This window comes from Panicum hallii, chromosome 7, assembly GCF_002211085.1.
Source record: "Panicum hallii strain FIL2 chromosome 7, PHallii_v3.1, whole genome shotgun sequence".
NCBI lineage: Eukaryota > Viridiplantae > Streptophyta > Magnoliopsida > Poales > Poaceae > Panicum > Panicum hallii.
The window spans coordinates 36,732,145-36,751,519 of NC_038048.1; the positions used below are offsets into that span (position 1 = coordinate 36,732,145).

At 49.9% G+C, this 19,375-nt stretch overlaps 4 protein-coding genes across 7 annotated transcripts; 2 read left to right on the top strand and 2 right to left on the bottom strand.

The window, feature by feature from the left end:
* The first annotated feature begins 177 nt into the window (after positions 1–177).
* LOC112901620 lies at positions 178–708 on the top strand. The gene has a single exon (XM_025970569.1). The coding sequence runs from the start codon at positions 317–319 to the stop codon at positions 647–649; it is 333 nt and encodes a 110-aa protein (XP_025826354.1). The 5' UTR covers positions 178–316; the 3' UTR covers positions 650–708.
* A 1,738-nt stretch (positions 709–2,446) lies between these two features.
* LOC112898996 (MAG2-interacting protein 2-like) lies at positions 2,447–5,713 on the bottom strand. 4 transcript variants are annotated; one of them, XM_025967329.1, is made up of 7 exons: positions 5,531–5,713; positions 5,072–5,150; positions 4,790–4,978; positions 3,786–3,981; positions 3,447–3,673; positions 3,235–3,298; positions 2,447–3,158 (listed from the first exon to the last, which is right to left on the bottom strand). In XM_025967329.1, exons 1-6 carry the CDS (start codon positions 5,600–5,602, stop codon positions 3,237–3,239), a joined length of 825 nt encoding a protein of 274 aa, XP_025823114.1. In that variant the 5' UTR covers positions 5,603–5,713; the 3' UTR covers positions 2,447–3,158; positions 3,235–3,236. The 4 variants fall into 4 exon arrangements, 3 of the variants coding, with proteins under 3 accessions (XP_025823114.1, XP_025823112.1, XP_025823113.1); XM_025967327.1 differs by having other exon boundaries at positions 5,072–5,166; positions 5,490–5,713; XM_025967328.1 differs by having other exon boundaries at positions 2,568–3,158; positions 5,072–5,153.
* A 4,273-nt stretch (positions 5,714–9,986) lies between these two features.
* LOC112900456 (sugar transport protein MST1-like) lies at positions 9,987–12,695 on the top strand. Its single transcript, XM_025969320.1, has 4 exons — positions 9,987–10,168; positions 10,866–11,185; positions 11,307–11,939; positions 12,022–12,695. Exons 1-4 carry the CDS (start codon positions 10,048–10,050, stop codon positions 12,469–12,471), a joined length of 1,524 nt encoding a protein of 507 aa, XP_025825105.1. The 5' UTR covers positions 9,987–10,047; the 3' UTR covers positions 12,472–12,695.
* A 502-nt stretch (positions 12,696–13,197) lies between these two features.
* On the bottom strand, positions 13,198–17,719 carry LOC112901719 (sugar transport protein MST1-like). The gene is made up of 3 exons (XM_025970688.1): positions 17,370–17,719; positions 13,942–14,894; positions 13,198–13,809 (listed from the first exon to the last, which is right to left on the bottom strand). Exons 1-3 carry the CDS (start codon positions 17,506–17,508, stop codon positions 13,372–13,374), a joined length of 1,530 nt encoding a protein of 509 aa, XP_025826473.1. The 5' UTR covers positions 17,509–17,719; the 3' UTR covers positions 13,198–13,371.
* Positions 17,720–19,375: the final 1,656 nt, after the last annotated feature.

The window sequence follows — 19,375 nt, forward strand, 5'->3', positions numbered from 1 at the left end:
ATATCTTTGCAGACACCTGCTACTGTAAAATGAGCAATTACCAGTTAGCACCTTCTGATAGAAGAGGTACTGTGGTAGAGGACTAGAGGAGTATTGAAAGAGCGTTCCACTGCTCACGCTGTAAGCAGAAGCCAAGTAGTTTAAACATGGTCTACACCTGAAAAGCAGTAGTTCACACAGGAAATAAGTGTGCAAGAGTAGTTCAGCCACACCCCAACCCAGCGACACCACAATCTGGTAATAAAGCAACCCGCTAGAGAATCAGGGAGCAAATAGTCATCTCAACAGAGTCATACCTTGCTTACCCATTTACACCATGGCATCCACCTTCCTTGCAACAATGAGCCTGCTCATCACTCAAATGGTGTCCGCTTCCAGCACCGCCGCCGCCGCCATACCTTCCCCGCAGACAGTGCAGGAGATGCAGCAGGCGCGCTACTTCACCTTTGTCATGCTTGTCAGGATGGCGCAGGAGAATATACCGCGCAACACCACCTTCCTGATTCCCAGCGACAGGCTGATGTCCACAGCATCAATCTCCCAGAGCCAGGTGCTAGAGTTCTTGTCCAGGCATTCCATCGCGGCGCCTCTGAAGTTCAATGATCTCATAAGGCTTCCCAACGGAACTGTAGTTCCCACAAGCCACTGAGGAGACACAATCACAGTGACCAGCAGCAGGCATCAGAAGCTCTACTTCAACGGCATCGAGCTCACTAGTCCTGATATCTGCCAATCAGGGGAGTCATTCAGGTGCCATGGAATAAACGGAGTCATAAGGCCAACAGCAGCACGGGGAGTAAAAGCAGCGACTTGCACTCGCTATGCTGCTCCAACTTCTGCAGCACCAGAGATACCTTTGGCCGAAAACCAATCCTTGAGAACATCTTCTCTACGATCTCCCAACATAGGTTCTGCCACGATCCCTGCCCATGAACCTGCAGCAGAAAGCTCCCAATGTTCAGACACTTCTATGTCATTGACTAGAACTACTTTGGTGACAGCATTGATGTTTTCCATTTTCTAAATCTGGATCCATAGCCAGATTCTTGTTCAATAAACAGATCTTCATTCAAGGGAAATTAGTGCACGGAAGTAGGCTTTTGTCTTTGTTATGATCAAGCATTATATCAATCATTATACATCTTCCAGAAGTCTGATAACTTCATATCAGCAATAACTTACAAATAACAAAAAGAATAAAAATATGAATTACTACCTGTACAGCAGAGACATGTTAATGAGCTGTGCTTGCCTCATCTAGTAGGAGAGACTTTGATAGTATGTACTCTAGAAACATCTTCCTGTAAACAAATTAAAACAAGATCATAAAAGTACAAGTACCAGGAGCCAACACAAATTTATCGGAATCAGGGGCAACTTTTAGCAACCCAGAAAAAACAAGTTTAATAAACCATTCTGCTGCACACTCCAGAGGAAGATGGATAAGAAATAATAATGGTTATCAGTATCACTATGCATAAAACTAGCAGTGTGTCTTTTAATCAACCATCTACACCTGGCAGTTTATCCAAACAATTAAAAAAAACAATATCCCACCATGGCTCACAATTAAACATGACAAACAAACCCAGGAACTATAAAGTAAATAAGACATAAAGGCAAAAAGAGAGTCTTGAACACAAAATATTTACTGGTTTAGAGGTTGAAACATTCTTCCTCCCTCTGTCAATTATTATATCAAATAACTGGGAACAAACTGATGTAAGCAACATTATACATAAACTAGGCAGAAGTGAAAGCCCAGCAAAATGTTCAACCTGATTGAATTAAAAGAAACCAGTCTTTTGCCAGGCATACATAACAGTACTAGTCAGCAATACAAATTTGTAAATTTGAGTTTATCCACTATTTCTAACAGATACTATTGGAGGATTTCTCCAGCCGGGTGGCGGAGTGCACCCGTCTAATCCTAGTTGGGGAAGGAGGTCCGGGCCGCCACGTGCCCCTAGTGAAGCGGCCGCTAAACCAGCACCACCACGTGTCCGATGGCAACCAGCCTTCTGCGGGAAGCCAGCCCAACTACCGCATTAAATGCGGGTGGTTGGGGTGCACGTGACCGAGACAGGGCATGGGTTGCCCACTGACACGTTGGGCAGGTATGCTGACACCACGGTAAGCCCTCCAGTTACCGAGACGGCGCGTCGCATCACCGCACCGCGTGCGCGGACGAGCAGCGTGTAGTCACATCATAGCAACGTGCGCGTGAGCGAAGGGTTATTATGACCTGCTGCAGGAGGGCCGCGGTGTGTGCTGCTACACTGCGCGGAGGCTACAGCAGGCAGGTCAACATAGCCCCTTCACCTGTCAGCGGGAACTGACCCTACAGTGACAGCACATCTCTCACTACACATGTCACTGACAGCAGACCCTGTGCCAGCGAGACGACACATGACCATACCCTGGTAGAGTATACGCACAGAAGCCGAAGAGTAAGATTTCCGAATCTGTGGCATTCAAAGCTCCAATGTGTACGTTATTTAATATGTCGCTGGATCCACCTGTCGGGATCCCGCTCAGTGTACGCGCTCCCCTTAAGTCTATAAAAGGGAGAGCGCGCACGTTAGAACGCAAGCTTTTTCAGGTTCCACCAACACACAAGTTTCACAAACTCACAGGCAATACAACACACAGTGGACGTAGGGTTTTACGCTCCGGCGGCCTGAATCACTCTAAACCCCTGTGTCTAAACCCCTATGTGCTTTCCATGTTCATACGCCTCTTGATCTAGCATTCCTTGACTTCCCCAAACTCATCCTAAACTAGGATTAGGCAGGTGCACTCCGCCACCCGGCTGGAGAAATCCTTCGACACATACAGTGAACTGGGTCACAACCTACGTCTTCAGTCACATCTTGACTTCTAAAAGATAAGCCAAGATAGATCTGAAACAGGAACCACCCACACACAAGGTTGGCATTAACATTATCACAACCTGGTAACAATTAACTGCAATAAAGTAAGGAGTTAATACGCATACTACAATTGCGCCTCCCAATAATCTAGTTAGGGCCATGCCATGCGAGCATTGCATGATAGCTCAATTAGTTTCCTTTTTTCTGGCTGTCATCGCCAGAATGTTGCAGCTTCTTGTTAAGTCCTGCTTCATCAATTTTGTGCTGTTTGCCTTCAAGTTTTTCCTATGGAGCAGAAAGCAGAACAGAAGTGTTAGCAATATACTTCAGCAGAATAAAATTGAAAAAGTGGCAGGCGAACCTTTAGTGAGTTATTCTTTGATAGAAGTTCCTCGTACTCTTTTCTGATACGGTTAACTTCATCTCTAAGTGTAATATCAAGGACAGATCGATAATGGAGAAGATAAGCAGAAATCCATATTGTGAAAAAATTTAGCGAATAGACTACACAGTGCAGGACTGACTACCAGTGACAGGTGTAGCAGTTGAAAACAGACTAGTACATGGGCATACCAGAATAACTATTGGAGCTAAATGAAACATTGGAATCTGCAGCTAGGACAAATAGTGAGTGATGTTCATCGTAATCAATGCACGACAAACTCCGAGGTAACTGCATAGTCCTAGCTGACATCACATCTTTAGTTGATATAGGAACTTCACACAAACTGGCCTCAGGTCCTTGAGTGTAATCAAATCTATGAACCATGCAGTCACTTGTAAAAATGTAGAAGCCCGGCCTACAAATATTCATGGAATTTATTAGTTACTGCCAAATTATCCCAAGAAAGGAAGAACCATATATAGTCTCTTTAAGGGGAAAGGTTCTAACTGAAAACAACTGATAACCACCTAAGCAAGCTTGAACCATCCTGCACAACCAGATCAATAATAGACGAAGATAGCTTCAACTGATCGCATGTCCTCCTTGCTAATAAGTCCCCATTTTCTTTGATTAAGTAGAGTGTGCTTAGGTCATCCACCACACCAAAAATTCCTTGAGCCTCCAGCCAAGCCCCATTGGTGAAAAATGTTATTCTGTCATTATCTGACCATAAATAATTAGAAAACAGTGTATAATCAGAACAATTTTGATACCTAGTACTCTGCATTACAATACCATGACATCTACTGCTGAAAAATGCACATGGAACTATGTTTCACATTGTAAAACTACTTTCAAGCAACTGAAAGGAAAAGGAAAAGATGCAGATCGCTACTGCCTAGGGACTGTAGCAAAATGTCAACAGTACAACATTTCTGTCAACAGAAACAAAAGTTGTCACCTCTGATGAACAAAAACATAATAAGCACTGCAAAATGTATGCTTGATGTGCATAAATGGTAACAAATGATGCATGGACTGAAATCCTTTCAATAGTCACTGCAGCTTTTCTTCCAAGCATCGAAATAGCAGCCTGCACCCAAATCCTCCACATTGGGGTCAACAAATTTGGAGCCTCCACACGTACTACTTCCATGTGAACTAGTAAGTTAGGCAACTAGAGTTACAACAACCTTAAGGCAACTAGAGTTACAACAACCTTACTTCTGCATCAGCAGTGCACATTAATATTACACGCCTGAAAAGTGCTACTGTCAAGACCAAAGAAAGATAGTTTCGGCAAACACTAAGTTTCATTTAAATATATGCAAATTACGATGATCACAGATGTCACATTTCATAAAAGGACTTCAAAGTTCAAATACTAGGTGGTCTCCTTCCTCATTATGATAAAAATAAGTTAATACTCTCTACGCACGAGAATGGAGTAGACCCTTCCTTTCATGCTTAATACACTTAATAGTTAATACCAGTGAATAGCACTATAAGAACCAAAACCATGTGCACTCACTTGTGTAAACACCGCAAGGTGATGCATAGCCATCGCGTTTCCTCAAGATGATGATGCGATTCCCAACAGTTACAGACACATATTCCGCGTTTGGCGACACGAACAATGCCACGCCATCCGCCCTCTTCCTCTGTCTACTCCTCCCCAGCGCACTGTACCTAGTCCACCTCTCCCTAAGCTTGCTCACGCCTGCAAGGATGTTAGTAGCATGAAGAAGCAACTGATCAGCACCGCATCCTGCATGGATGGATTTGTGAAGGTTTCAAAGCAAAGGGAGGGTACCTTGCAAGGAGAGATAGGAGAGGACCCCTCCTCCGGCGTCTGAACCACCACTACTTGTCGCAGCGCCTTGGTATCCTTCCTGCTGCGTTTGCAAGAACTACATTAAACAGTGAGCATAGCCACCAAGGTTTCACAGAAACCCTTTAGCTTCGAAGCACTACTAAAATCTGGTAAATTGAACACCCTTTCAGAAAGGTTGCACGAATTAAAAACCGCATATAGGTGCAGGCTACAAGGAAAAGCAACTTGTGAGCCAATGCGATGAACTCCGGCGACACCCTCACCCGAAGAATTTTTTTTCAAAAAAAATAGAACCTCAGGAAATTAGTGCTGGACAGCGCGATTTCTACGCCAGACCCGCCGAGCAATCTCCTCCGAGCACAACGCGCCCACGATGGGATTCCGAGGCGGGAGGAAGCACGGGAGGAAGAAAGGAGGGGGAGGACGGGAGGAACTCACATGAGGGATCACGTGGGATCCCGACGCGTGGCGGCGGATCTCGTACAGCGCGTCTTCCGCCCCCGCCGCCATCGCCGGCGTCCCGCGCCTCGCCGGAGATCTCCTCCGAGTTGGAGCTCGAGCTCGAGTCGAGGGGTTCGTTTAATTTCTCTCTCTCCTTTTTTTGGTTTTTTTTTTTCCCATCTTCCGGTGAGGTCGCGTCGGCTCCGAGTCGGATTGCACTTCACGTGCTGGGCCTCGATCCCTTAATTCCTATGGGCTGGGCCTTACTGTTCTACATGCTGCTTTCGGTATTTCTGTGATCGCAGGCTTAGGTCATGGCCTCATACGTAACAGGGCCGGCCTTTAAGGCCGGTTCGGTCTCACAACAAAGTCAACACAGGCACCATATAATCATAACTGAGTAACAGTGACAAAATACGATTCGGAGCACAGGGTTTGTGGAGTTCCAAGTTCCAACTTGCATGGCAGATCTGCAGGGTTCATGCTGATTGTTACTGAGGGCATGCCAAAATGTAGCCTTACCAAAACGTAGACAAATCTATAAATTTTAACACTTATTTGATTGCATTCCAAAACGTAGCCGACCTAACTAAGGGCATGCTTGGTCAGCAACTAAAATATGGGCATGCCAAAACATGAGCAAGGCTATAAATTTTGGCATTTATTTGGTTGAATTTCAAAAAGTATCTCACTTAACTATAAATTTTGGCATTTATTTGGTTGAACTTCAAAAAGTATCTCACTTAACCAAGTGTTATTCTAAAATTGCCAAAATTTAGTAAAAAGTTTAGCATGCCCACGTTTGGCATGTCCATGTTTTAGCACGCTTATATTTTGGTAGCCAACCAAGCAGATTCAAAGTATTATTCTAAAATTACCAAGATTTTGGTAAAAAAGATTGGCACGTCCAATTTCAGTATGTCCATAGCGAACCAAACAATCCCTAAGGATAGCGACCATAACGCTTCGGAGAACAGATCTCGTCTGCGGCGACGTCAGAGAAATGGTTGAGTTCCAACTCCCTGGTCAGATCAGCACCTTTCAGTTGATAGGTGAAATGTACTCTCTCTTTAGATGGATTAGAATAGCAGCCAAAAAAGGATTAGGTTATATGGATTAGAATGTACCGGTCACGTTATATGGATCGGACCCCGTCCATCTTTCGCCGTCGTGTCGGTGGCGCGTGGCTCGCCCTACGAAGGCCGCCACGCGGCTGGGCCCGACGCTCGACGACCGCAGGTCGTGACGCCGCGGGAGCAGTGGCGGCGCAACGGAGCAATGGAGGCGGCTTGGGACCAGTATGTGTTGCTGAACCCCTCGCAAGGTAACAAGCAATGCTTCTAAACAATTCACTGGCATGCCTTAGCTCACCCTAACCAGACTTGTGAACTTCTGATACAGGATTGCGCCTGCTGACTTATCTTCCAAGAATGGTGAGGTAGATGTCTTCCAGAAGCTTGCATTAGCCCCCTTAGCAATGAACTACCAGGGGCAGTGATCATGATTCTGTGCACTCCCCTGGGGGTACTCGTGAGCTTTAGTTCCAGTTCCCCCTGCAGATCCCAATGCAGGGGCTGTAGTTCCAGTGAATAAGTCTAAGAGGTAACCAGAGCAGGGGCAATGCCGAATCAGGCGTCCCGTTCTCTGTTCCTGAAGTAGAAGCACTTGTGCTTGCAGTCGAAAAGCTTGGAACTGGAAGGTATAATTGCTTATTCCCCTCATTTGACGCGACATTGTATACATTCATGGCTTCTGTAATCTTACAGCATAGTTATGAATACGTTGCAGGTGGCGAGATGTTAGACTCCGTGCTTTTGATAATGCAAAGCGCCGGCCACATGTTAATCTTAATGTAATAACTGTCAAATGCTTGACTTTGTTTTCAACTGAAGACAAAAGTAAATATCTATGCATTGCAATACTTGTAAAAATCTGTTCATTGATTTCCTTATTGTCCTTTCCTAATTTATTGATAGATCCTCATGATTTCCTGTTTTTTTTCTGAACATATTAATTGCTTCGAAAAGGAGGCTTCGCACGGAATTGCATACTTAAGATTTATGCAAAATCCCTAGTGGGTTAGGTTACTTGGCAAGGGCCGGCAAGGTATACAGCAGCGGGAACGGCAAGGACATCTGGAGGGAGAGAGGCGACGGCCGGCCACTGGATTGCCTCTTGTTGCTTTGGGCGTGTGGAGCTGAGTTGCTCGTTTACAGTGGTGTTGTTCTGAGCTGTGATGCACAATGATCTTGTTGAACTTAGTATGTGGCACCGGAAATAAGCTACTAATAAAGGTATTATGCTGTGTTAAGTTAATAGCTCATGTTGATCAGATGATGGGGTTTATTCATGGGGGTTTTATGGTTTGTTCCATCTCCAGCTCTTGAGTTCAGATTTCAGGACTTGCATTCTGTCATTCTGTTTCGCTTCGGCTGCATGCTATCACATACACCATTTGATGAAGAGAACATTGAGTTTACGCAACCTCATTCGCTAGCAAGTAAACATGATGTGCATATGACATAGTGGTTGTCAACATATTTCAGCTCAGCTCATCTTCAGAACATGAACATGTAGCCTCTGTCAAGGTCGACGATGCTTCCTGATCAATCTCTCTACTCCGTTTCTATTGATGTGGGAGCATCATAGGCACCACACATGCTTGGTTTTGATCAGTCCTGAGTATTGCAAACAAGGCCGTTTCAACAAACTGCGAATGAGTCTATATCTGCTACAGAAATTCATTAGCAAACAACCCTGAGTATTGGCTCCAGAAATTGGAGCAGCGTATCTCATTTTGAGCAGCATCTCTAGTATCACCACTGATCCAGAATTCCAGAGCCTAGCAATGGGTCTATATCTGCAACCTTAATACTTGTCAAAAGAAACAAAAATTCTCCTTCCACCAAACAAGGCTACAAGATTTCAGCAGCCACAAACTATTTCCACCATTCGTTAATCATACATACTAAAGCTCACCATTTTTTGAAAAAAGTGCCAGTAGTATCGATCAAATGACCTGAATTCATTAGCAATCTGCATCAGTTTACAGAAACATGTACCTTCAGGCAAAAACCATAACAGCGTAGACACCAGATTGGAGGTATGATCAAGTAGGCATTACAAATGATGTCCGGTGAAATTCTCAAGGACAACCCCCTCAAAAGAATTCTCAAGGACAGCTTGGAGGTTTTGCTCTTGCAAATGATAATAGGCAACGCTTCCAGGTGCAAGTTTGCAACAAGCTTATTCTCATTTATTTTAGAGACAGCAGCAGTGGCGATCAAATTGCAACCCCGCCTCCGCTCGAGCGTGGGTGGCCGAGGACGCGCGGCGACGCGCGCGTCAGGAGCTGACCACCCGCGGCGGCACGAGCGGTGGCCGGCCCGTAGTCCTGCGCGCGGCAAGGGCCGGCGGCACCCAGGCCGGCGCCGACGAGGACGCCCGATTTCCAGCATGGGGAGGAGGCCACGACTGGCGGCGGCCTGGAAGGGAGGAGGCGCGAGCGTCGCGAGGGGCGGCGGCCTTGAAGGCAGACGCGAGCGTCGCGAGGGCACGTGGGGAGGGGAGGGGCCTAAATTGCAAAAAAAATATAAAAAATATCTCAATTTATATTAAGCTAATAATGATAATCTTACATGGTTAGATTTTTTCTATTCTACGTGCTACCAAGTGGTAGTACTGTACGCCGTAAAAGAGGTCAAAATCTATCTCAGCTGGCAATATCATCCTAATACAAATGATATACCTACACATATCTTTATCTATTTTTAAGATACGTATCGTTTCCACCTTAATCTTTGGTTTGGCTCGCCTTGTGTCATCGACATGTAGGTCTTGGGTCCATCGTGTATGCGAGTTGGATCAGTCCTTCATCCACGATTCGATCATGTAGATCCCTATAAATATGTATTCGATATTTATAAATTTTGTCGATAGCAACGTGCGAACATATAACCTAGTATTCCTTAACGCACCTAATTTTAATCATCAGCTCGGCCAAAAGATCATCTTGCGCTCAGCCTTTTCACATGTCCTAGCCTCCAAGATGATACCTAGTTAATGCTTATGATGTGCACGAGAGCGCCGGGTATACCCCATACTGGACGAGAGATGGATGCATTCTCGCCCGCAAAGCAACAAGAGAAAATAATGGTCTCATTGATGCACCGAGTACCGAGTAGCATACCAAGCAGAGTGCACCTACAACGTTCCTCCTGGCCGGCACGGTCTCTCCCCGTCCAACTCGGTGCCTATATCCATCAGGCCATTCATTGCAGCGCTCCACGCGGCGCTAGCTCCAGAAGGGCAAAGAATCTCCCATGACTGCATAGAGACGGCGCGGTTGGGAGCTGGGGCGGCGAGCCTCGTGCCCGCGGACCCGTGCCTATATATATAAACGCGCGGCTCTTCTTGGCTCCCGGCTAATTAATCGCCACTTCGCCACAGGCCACACTCTCACACTCCGCACGGGGCTCGCCGGCCCGGAGCGGGGAGCACCTGCCGGTCCTTGGATGGCGGGAGGCGGGTTCGCCGCGGCGGCGGAGGGCGGCGGCGTGACGGTCCCCGTCGCGGTCACCTGCCTCATGGCGGCCTCCTGCGGCCTCATCTTCGGCTACGACATTGGCGTCTCAGGTGCGCGTGCCCGCCTCTGGCATCTCGATCTCGCGCGTTCCCCAGCCCCGGCACGGACCTTCGATCTCTAAATTCTAAGCTTTCCTCTTGGCGACCTGCGAACCATGCATAGATGATTGCGAGCAGTCTTGTCTTTTCACAGCTCGACGACCACTTCGAATGAGCGGACTCCTCAGACCATGTATACGTCAGAGGATTTGGCTTTACATCCCTTGACCAGCCGTTTCCTTTGATAGCTAGAGTTTCTCCTCCTTGTTCAATTTCTGCTTAGTATACTTTCTCGCAAGGCCATCTCCCATTTTGTGTTTAGGCCGGCTCAGTGATCTGGTTGGGGGGCGGGGCATCGGAATCGACGCGCGACTCAGCGCGAAAAGTCTCATGTGCTGTGTGCCTAAAAGATGTGGCTGGGAAGAAAAGGCACATATCCGTTGATTTTTCTTTTGCTATATACTTAGATCATGCTTTTATATTGGCAAATAATTGCACGATTGAATAGTCTTCAAAAAAAAAGGATCACCATCACGGAGCAGGATACCTGGTCAGCATTTAGTTCCAGCGTATAAAACTCCTATTTAACAAGTATCATACTGATACATCGCTGAAATGTAATGCATTAATTCTATCAATTATTTTCCTTTTCGGGATATTATTTTACACAATGTTTTTTTTCTCCCTTTTTTGGTACAAACTTGTACAGGTGGTGTGACGCAAATGGAGTCGTTCCTGCGGAAATTCTTCCCGGAGGTGTCCAGCCGGATGAAGAGCGCCAGGCACGACGCCTACTGCAAGTACGACGACCAGCTGCTCACGGCGTTCACCTCGTCCCTGTACATCGCCGCCATGCTCTCGTCGCTGGTGGCGAGCCGCGTCACGAGGACGGTGGGCCGCCAGGCCGTCATGCTGGTCGGCGGCGTGCTGTTCCTCGTGGGCTCGGCGATCAACGCCGGCGCCGTCAACATCGCCATGCTCATCCTCGGGCGGATGCTGCTCGGCTTCGGAGTCGGGTTCACCACACAGGTCGGTGCAGTTAAAAAAGAAGCCCATACTACAGAGGCCCAGTAACATCTTGACCCAGTATGTAAACAAAGCCCACCGCACCTTGGGCCAGTACAGTAACGGCTTCTTTTTTCTGGTACAGGCTGCTCCTTTGTACCTCGCCGAGACGTCGCCGGCGCGGTGGCGCGGGGCGTTCACCACGGCGTACAACATCTTCCTCGTGCTGGGCTCACTGGCCGCCACCGTCACCAACTACTTCACGAACCGTATCCCCGGGTGGGGCTGGCGCGTGTCGCTCGGCCTCGCCGTCGTCCCCGCCGCCATCGTCGTCCTGGGCGCCCTGCTCGTCCCGGACACCCCCAGCAGCCTGGTCCTGCGCGGCGAGACCGACGGGGCCCGCGCCTCGCTGCAGCGCCTCCGCGGTCCGGGCGCGGACGCCGAGGCCGAGTTCAAGGACATCGTGCGCGCCGTCGAGGAGGCCCGCCGGAACGACGAGGGCGCGTACGAGAGGCTGCGCGGCAAGGGGTACCGGCACTACCTGGTGATGGTGGTGGCAATCCCCTCGTTCTTCGACCTCACCGGCGTGATCGTCATGGCCGTCTTCTCGCCGGTGCTGTTCCGGACGGTCGGGTTCAGCAGCCAGAAGGCCATCCTCGGGTCCGTGATCCTCAGCCTCGTGAACTTGGCCTCGTCACTCCTGTCCTCCTTCGTCATGGACCGCGCCGGCCGCAGGTTCCTGTTCCTCAGCGGCGGCGCAGCGATGATCATTTGCCAGGTAAATCCAGATATCGGCAGCATTACGTTGACAGTGTTTAGCTCGATGTTCTTAATCGCCTTCCTTTCACTCGTCAACGAAGCTGGCGATGACGTGGATCCTGGCGGGCCATCTCGGGAAGCACGACTCGGTGACCATGCCGCGCGGCTACGCGCTGGCCGTGCTGGTGCTCATGTGCCTGTACACGCTCAGCTTCGGCGTGTCGTGGGGCCCGCTCAAGTGGGTGGTCCCCAGCGAGATCTACCCCGTTGAGATCCGGTCGGCGGGGCAGGCCCTGACGGTGTCCATCGCGCTCTGCCTCTCCTTCGCGCAGACGCAGGTGTTCTTCTCCCTGCTCTGCGCCATGAAGTACGCCATCTTCCTGTTCTACGCCGGCTGGGTCGTGGTGATGACGGCCTTCGTCGCCGCGTTCCTGCCGGAGACCAAGGGCGTGCCGCTGGAGGCCATGCGCGCCGTCTGGGCGCGGCACTGGTACTGGAGGAGGTTCGTCGTCGGGGATGCCAAGCTGGAGGCGCAGGTGGACTGCCTGTAGGAGAGAAACGAATACGACCGATCGAATAACAGAACATGCAATTTAACTGTGGGCTAAAATTCAAGTGGTCGCTGTGTCCAGCCAACATGTAGCTCCTTACTCTGTAGTGTAGCTTGATGTCTACTCTGGTAAAGCCTGACGTACTGCAGCGGTGATCTGTGTTGGTTGTCAACCGTGATTGTCTCCGGTTGCTGTGCGTTTATTCGACGTATAAATCGGTGATCCTTACGTGCCAGCTCCAATTCTCCATAGTTCAGATATTCATACTACTTTTTCAAACTAAGATTCTATTTTCGAAAAGTAGTACAAATATTTAAACTAAAAATGGTAGAAGGTGCACCTAAAAGTCATCAATTTGCACCTTTTAGCATTTATGATGTTTCCTGCACCTGTTGCCAATGGCTTGGAGTCCTTTGAGGGGCTGCAATCCTGCAACCGTGTGTATGCGTTTGCCCCGGCGCCATCGTCCGTTTGGTTGCAAGATTCTAGATTCACGAGAATATGTATCAAAGGGTGAAATCAAGAAGCCTCCCTGAATCACCTTCAAGCGTTTCTCATTGTAACATTACGAGGTCTGATGTTTTTTCTATAAATTTGATTAAAATTAGAAAAGTTTAATTTAAGATGAATCTAAAATAAACCATCTGAATTGGGGGGAGTAGGTTGCGAACAACGGAATTAATTTACTAACAAGAGAAAAGCTACATTATAGAAGGCCCTCCTATGTGCTACGTACGTATTATATTTCAAATCTCGAAATGTACTGCATGGATGAGCTTTTTAGGTCATTCAGTCACCACAAAGGCACGCACACACTGACACGATATGTATTTACCTTATAAATAATCTACCGGCACTATACACCAGTCACACGCTGATTCTGAATTATTACAGTAGCTATTAGGTGGATTCGTCCCCAAACTTATTCTGCTCCTTGACGAACCTGCCCCAGTACCAGTGGCGCGCGAAGACGTGGCCCATGGACTCGAGCGGCACGCCCTTGGTCTCCGGCACGAACGCCACGGCGAAGGCGGTCATCACCACCAGCCACGACGCGTAGAAGAGGAAGGCGCCGTACTTGAAGCAGCACAGCATCGCCAGGAAGAGCTGCGCCTGCAGGAAGTTGAGCCCCAGGTTGAGCGCCACGGCGGCGCCCTGCCCCGCCGACCGCACCTCCACCGGGTAGATCTCGCCGGGGATGGTCCAGTACAGCGCGCCCCACGACCAACTGAAGCTCGCCGAGAAGACGAACGTCGCGATCAGCACCGCCACCGCGTACCCCTTGGGCATCTTGCTCCCGTTGCCGAGGTGCGAGCCGATTATGCTCGCCATCGTCACCTGCAATGAATTAGATAAAGCAGCAATGTTTTTTAATTTTTTTTTGTCAAGTTTATGGTTCGAGTGTGCGTGCGTACGAGGAAGAATAATCAAGGAATAATGAGACGTGTAAATAAGATTATTTGTATTTGCCTGGCACGTGAACATGAGGGCGCCGCCGATCATGAAGAGCAGCTTCCGGCCGTAGCGGTCCATGGCGAAGCCCGACGCGAGGATGCCGCCGATGTTCATCACGCCCAGGATGACGGCGCCCATCAGCGCGGCGTCGCTCTCGAACCCGACGGTGCGGAACAGGATCGGAGAGAAGAAGGCGGTCACGGCCACCCCGGTGAGGTTCAGGAACACCGGGAACGCCACGGCCATCACCAGGTACGGCCGGTACTCCCGCCGCAGGATCCGCCGGAACGCGCCCTCCTCGTTCCGCCGGGCGTGCTCCGCGGCGGCGAGTATGTCGGCGAACTCGGCGCCGATGTCCACGCCCTTGCCGCGCACCCGCTGCAGCGCGGCGCGGGCGTCGTCGTGCCTCCCGCGCAGGACGAGGCTGCTGGGGGTGTCCGGGATGAACGCGGCGCCCGCCACCATGACGGCGGCCGGGACGGCCGCGAGGCCGAGCGACAGGCGCCAGCCCCAGCCCGGGATCCGCGACGTGCCGTAGTTGATCAGGTTAGCGACGAGGTACCCGACGCTGATGAACAGGGGGAAGGCCGAGATGAACCCGCCGCGCCAGCGTGGGGGCGCCACCTCGGCGAGGTACACCGGCGTGGCCTGGCCCGAGAACCCGAGGCCCAGGCCGAGCAGCATCCTCCCGACGATGAGCATGGCGACGTTCGCCGCGGCGGCGTTGACGAGGGCGCCGGCCAGGAACAGGCTGCCGCCGACGAGCATGATGACCTGGCGCCCGAGCCGGCGGGTGACGCGGCTCGCCAGCAGCGTCCCCACCATACCGAACGCGTAGAGCGACGAGGTGAAAGCAGTGAGCGCCTGGTTGTTGTAGGTGCAGTACACGTCCTTGTTGGCGTGCGCCGTCCGCTTGAGCAGCCCCGGGAAGAACTTCTCCAGGAAAGACTCCATCTCCGACACACCTCCTGGTGTTGTTGATGATGGGAAAACACATGAACAAGTTGATTTGGTGGGAGCTAGTGAAATTAGAGGCAAAAGAAGCACGCGATCACATCCAGCATTATCCAGTACCGTTTCTAGTTCCATTTTTGTACTGATAAACATTTTTTATTTATTTAACCTCCTTGATTTTAGGCTGCCATGGTTGATGCTTGTGTTTGCTTCGGAGAGGGAGGAGAGAGGTTTGTGTCATGTATGTCAGCATGTGTTGGGAGTGGGGTGTCGCAATGAGAGGAACCCGAAGCATCGGAGCAAGACGAGACAAGGGAGAAGGGACAGAGGAGGAAGTTGAACGGTACCGAGCCACGGATGGGCATCTGGATGCGGATTGGATGGATGCGGACTACTGCTCCGCCCAATTTTAGGCGATAGATTTTTAGCATCGCCTTTTTCTGTCCTTAGAACCAGCACTAAAGTATCACTATTTCGAAAAGCTGTACTAAAATATTCTCCTTGCGATGTAAATAGCTTTTACCGATCGCACGCAATTATTCATCGTATCAACATCGCGTCTTGTCCCCGTTAAAAGAAATGAAGATCATGTCGCGCGCACGCACACTCACGCATCAGTAGGAAACGACAGACGCCTACTTTAAAAAATACAAAGCTAAAAGGGTCAAGTTCATCTTTAATTTTTAAATTGGCCAATATAGTCCCTCAATTTTTATTTTGAGATCAAACTCTTCTTTATACTCTATAGTAACATGAGATAAATCAAAAAATTCTTTCTACTCTTAGTTTCTTTTTTCCCTCATCAATTTCCACTGTTTGTATCACTGCTCGCTCAACTTTTCGCAATATTTTATATGGTGCTACAGCTTTAATTTTACTCTCTACATATCCACAATACAATACCATGCACGCGTAAATAAAATTTTGCGTTCCAAATTAAACACCTGTGATGTTCAGCTGTTAAATAAATTTAGAAGGGGAAGATGCTAAGAGCAAAGAAGATTTTTCATAAATCTCATATTATTATGAGTATAATATGAGTATAAGGATGCGTTGATCAAAATAAAAGTTGAAAAATTATATTTGATCAATTTAAAAATTAAGGAATGAATTTAACCCTGGACTCAAAACTGAAGGACTGAAACGGCTATTTTGAAAAAAAAAACTTACCTGCTGCCGATCGCGAGGTTACCATCGAGTAGCCTACTTAATGCTACGCCCAAGCCTACCGGCACCAAAGTCGAAATGACTTTGCCTTGCCACCTGATGCACCCGAGTGCCAACAAAGCCGCGATCTCCGTTTCTTTTCCTTCCGGCAAGCTCGTGAACCACAGGGAAGCAGTGGAACAGTAGCCGCACGAGGATCGGCGGCATCGACGTCCCGAGCACGCGAACGCCGGGCGTGAGGCGTGAGGCGTGACGTCCAACCTTGCGGCGGATAACGTACGGGTCCGAACCTGTTGACGTGTGGTGCGAGCGGCAGGCCTAGCTCAAGCAAAGGCGGGCGTGGCGGCAAGCCGGCAACCGCTGCCGCCGTGCAGCTAGCTGACCCGGCGCGGCAAGTGAACCGGTGGCGGTGCGCGTGAACGCGCGTGGCCAGAGCTGAACCGATGACTAGCGCGGCACGACTCCGGCCGCCGTACGCTGCCGCGCACAGTGCCGCCCACCCAAATTGCATCGCATCCCGGTCGATCGGATCGCGCGGTCCGCGTGCGCCCGCCGTGACCGATGGAGATGGACCACGGCGCGGCCCAGGAAACCCGCCGAATCCCCTGCGCGAGACGGGGCCCCCTGGCCTGCGGCTGCGGGCCAGGCAGATGTACGGCGGGCGGGCGCCGATTTGGTGTCGGAATATGTCTTCCAGCGGCGATGCCCCCTACACCCCCAACTGCACCTACACTGTTCCTCCCGTAGGTGCGTAGCTTTTGGGGCGAACTGTGTGGTGAAAAAAATCAGCCCGGAAAGGACAGCAACTGATCGGGAACTCGCCACGATCTCGTCGCCGTCGTCCTCCCCTTGCTCCCGGCTCGGAATCTCGGATCTGGCTCCGCGGTTTTAAAAATTGTTTGCTTGGTTTGAGGTTGATGTGGATGGAGCTGGAGGGCAGGCGCGCGCGCGCGCACCTACCACGCGCGGATTAAAATTAATCGCCGATTCGGAGGTGATTGCCGGGACCGGGACATGGAGGGGGAGAGCAGCTTTGTCGCCTTGATTGAGCCGTCGCATCTGGAGGAGGAAGAAACAAAAAAGCCCCAACAGACAGGGATGCGCTCCAGAGCATCGGTGGCTGCTGGAAATCGAGCTCCCCAAGTCCCCGATCGGTCAGCTCTGCCATGGCATGGATGTACGGAGAAGAACAACTAACGATGCTCGACGAGGGAGACGAGCCGATCGAATCCTGATCGGTACGCGTCCGGCCAATCACGCGAGCGAGACAGCAAATGCGAGAGCTAGAGGAGGAGGGGACGGGGTCGGGGGTGGCAGCGCACCTGAGATGCCAATGTCGTAGCCGAAGATGAGGCCGCCGGAGGCCGCCATGAGGCAGGTCACCACGACGGGGACGGTGAGCCCGCCGCCGTAGTCCGCCATGCCGCCGCCGCTGTTGAGGAGGAAGGCGCCGCCGGGCATTTCTCGGCCGCTGCTCCCCGGCAGGTACTCGAAGACGACCCGAGACGCGCTGCGCTGCGGCCCGCGGCGAGCTAGGCAAGCGCGCGGCAGGGGAGGGGGCAGGCAGGCTGCACGAGGGCCGAGAGCGAACTGGCAGCAGAGCGCCCGAGGTTGATGCGATGCCGCCGCCTCCTGCGCGCGGCCGCTGCGTGGTGTGCTGCCAAACGGTGGCGACCATGACCTGCTGCTTTTATAATGCCCCCGGCTTCTTTCACTTGGTCTCAGAAAACTGGAAAGAAAACCCGGTACTCCATTTCACAAATTTGCAAATTGCGGGGTGCTAATACTATAATACTACACCCTTTCTCTTCTGCCCCCACCCCACCACAAGGGCATCCGAGGAGTATGAACCTGACAAATCGTCACATAAGGTGCCTGAAACCCTGGAAATTAGTGAAGGAAGGGTGTCCTGGATGGCATGATTGGATCAAGGCAACGTATGGGTGGGAGGTGATAGGAAACGCCCCGCATCATAGGGGAACGTAGCGAGGTTCACGCATTTCAGTCTGCTAAAGATTAGGCCGGGGTCACTGGTCAGAAGACGTGATCTTCTCCTCTTCTGATCATACTTTCCGATGATTATTGCTCGATCTTTGTTCGTTGCCTCTCTGGTCAAGAAGGCCACTTGTACTATCTGCTACCTGGCTGTTCAGGCACTTGAAATACTTCTCTCCGAGGTTTTTACACATGGTCCCGAGAGTATAAAAATTATTAGTACGCGCTAAATTTTACTCTGTCAAGTTATGATCCCGTAAGTGATGTTTTGGACGGTGACACGGCATCTAAGGCGCAACTTTTATTAGTACTTATTGTCAAAAAGAATTGTTTACATCTTCGCAGAAAAAAAAAAGAATTGCTTACAGAAAATTGTAATAACATGGTCTATGAAACTATATCTCAAGAAAAATTTACTCAACTCATTTTCAGATATCTAAAATCAACACAGAATATGCAACCAAACTTAGGGGAAGTGACTCTAAAAAAGAAAGTTTGAAAAAGTTAACTTTAAGACAACCCAGACATCACTTATCTGTGGACATGGGTAGTGTACTTTGTGGGCATTTATCTCTAAATATCTGTTAAAGGACGGTAAACCGATTCTTTTGCTTGTCGTGGTCCTCTGTTTTTAGATTTTATGATGTTGAGGACAAGCTGCTCGAATCATTTTGAGCTGATCATCTTGTTCTAAATAGAGAGAGTAATTTACCATAGTGCCCTCTGGATACTTATGTTTGCACGGCATATTCTAGAAACAGTGGACCATGGGAGTAACTGCCCTTCCCCATTTTGTGTTGGAAAGTTTGGACTATATGCAACGGACTCAGGACGATATACCCGGAGCAACCAAATAAGGAGGAAAAGTACCAGCCTTTTCTTCTTACTATGTACTCCTGTTGCTATATAAGTTGTCACTTGTCCTGCGTTTTCTGCACGTCAAACAAACGTCAGGAATAAATAAAGGCAGGGTGCTGATAAAAAACACCCCCGGAGAAACAGCTCACGGCTCAGGGGTGCATCGATCCGGCACGCATCCTGTACGCATTTTCTGGTGACGGGGACAGAAAACACTGTCAGGGTAACCTGAACTTCTACTGCAGAACGATAGCATGCATGCGCCTTTACATGGTGACCGGTGAGATCGATCACTGGGTACAAAGAGTAGCAGTGATCAGTCAACGCAGTCAAGTGTGGTCGCGTCATGATCAGGACACGATTTGGCAGCTAGGTAATACTATGATAATCCTAATCGCGCGTCAAACGTAACCGGAGCTAGGTAGCTAGCTGCCGTAGCTAGAGTGTAGAGGGCGGTAGTGCCGGTGCTCCGCTG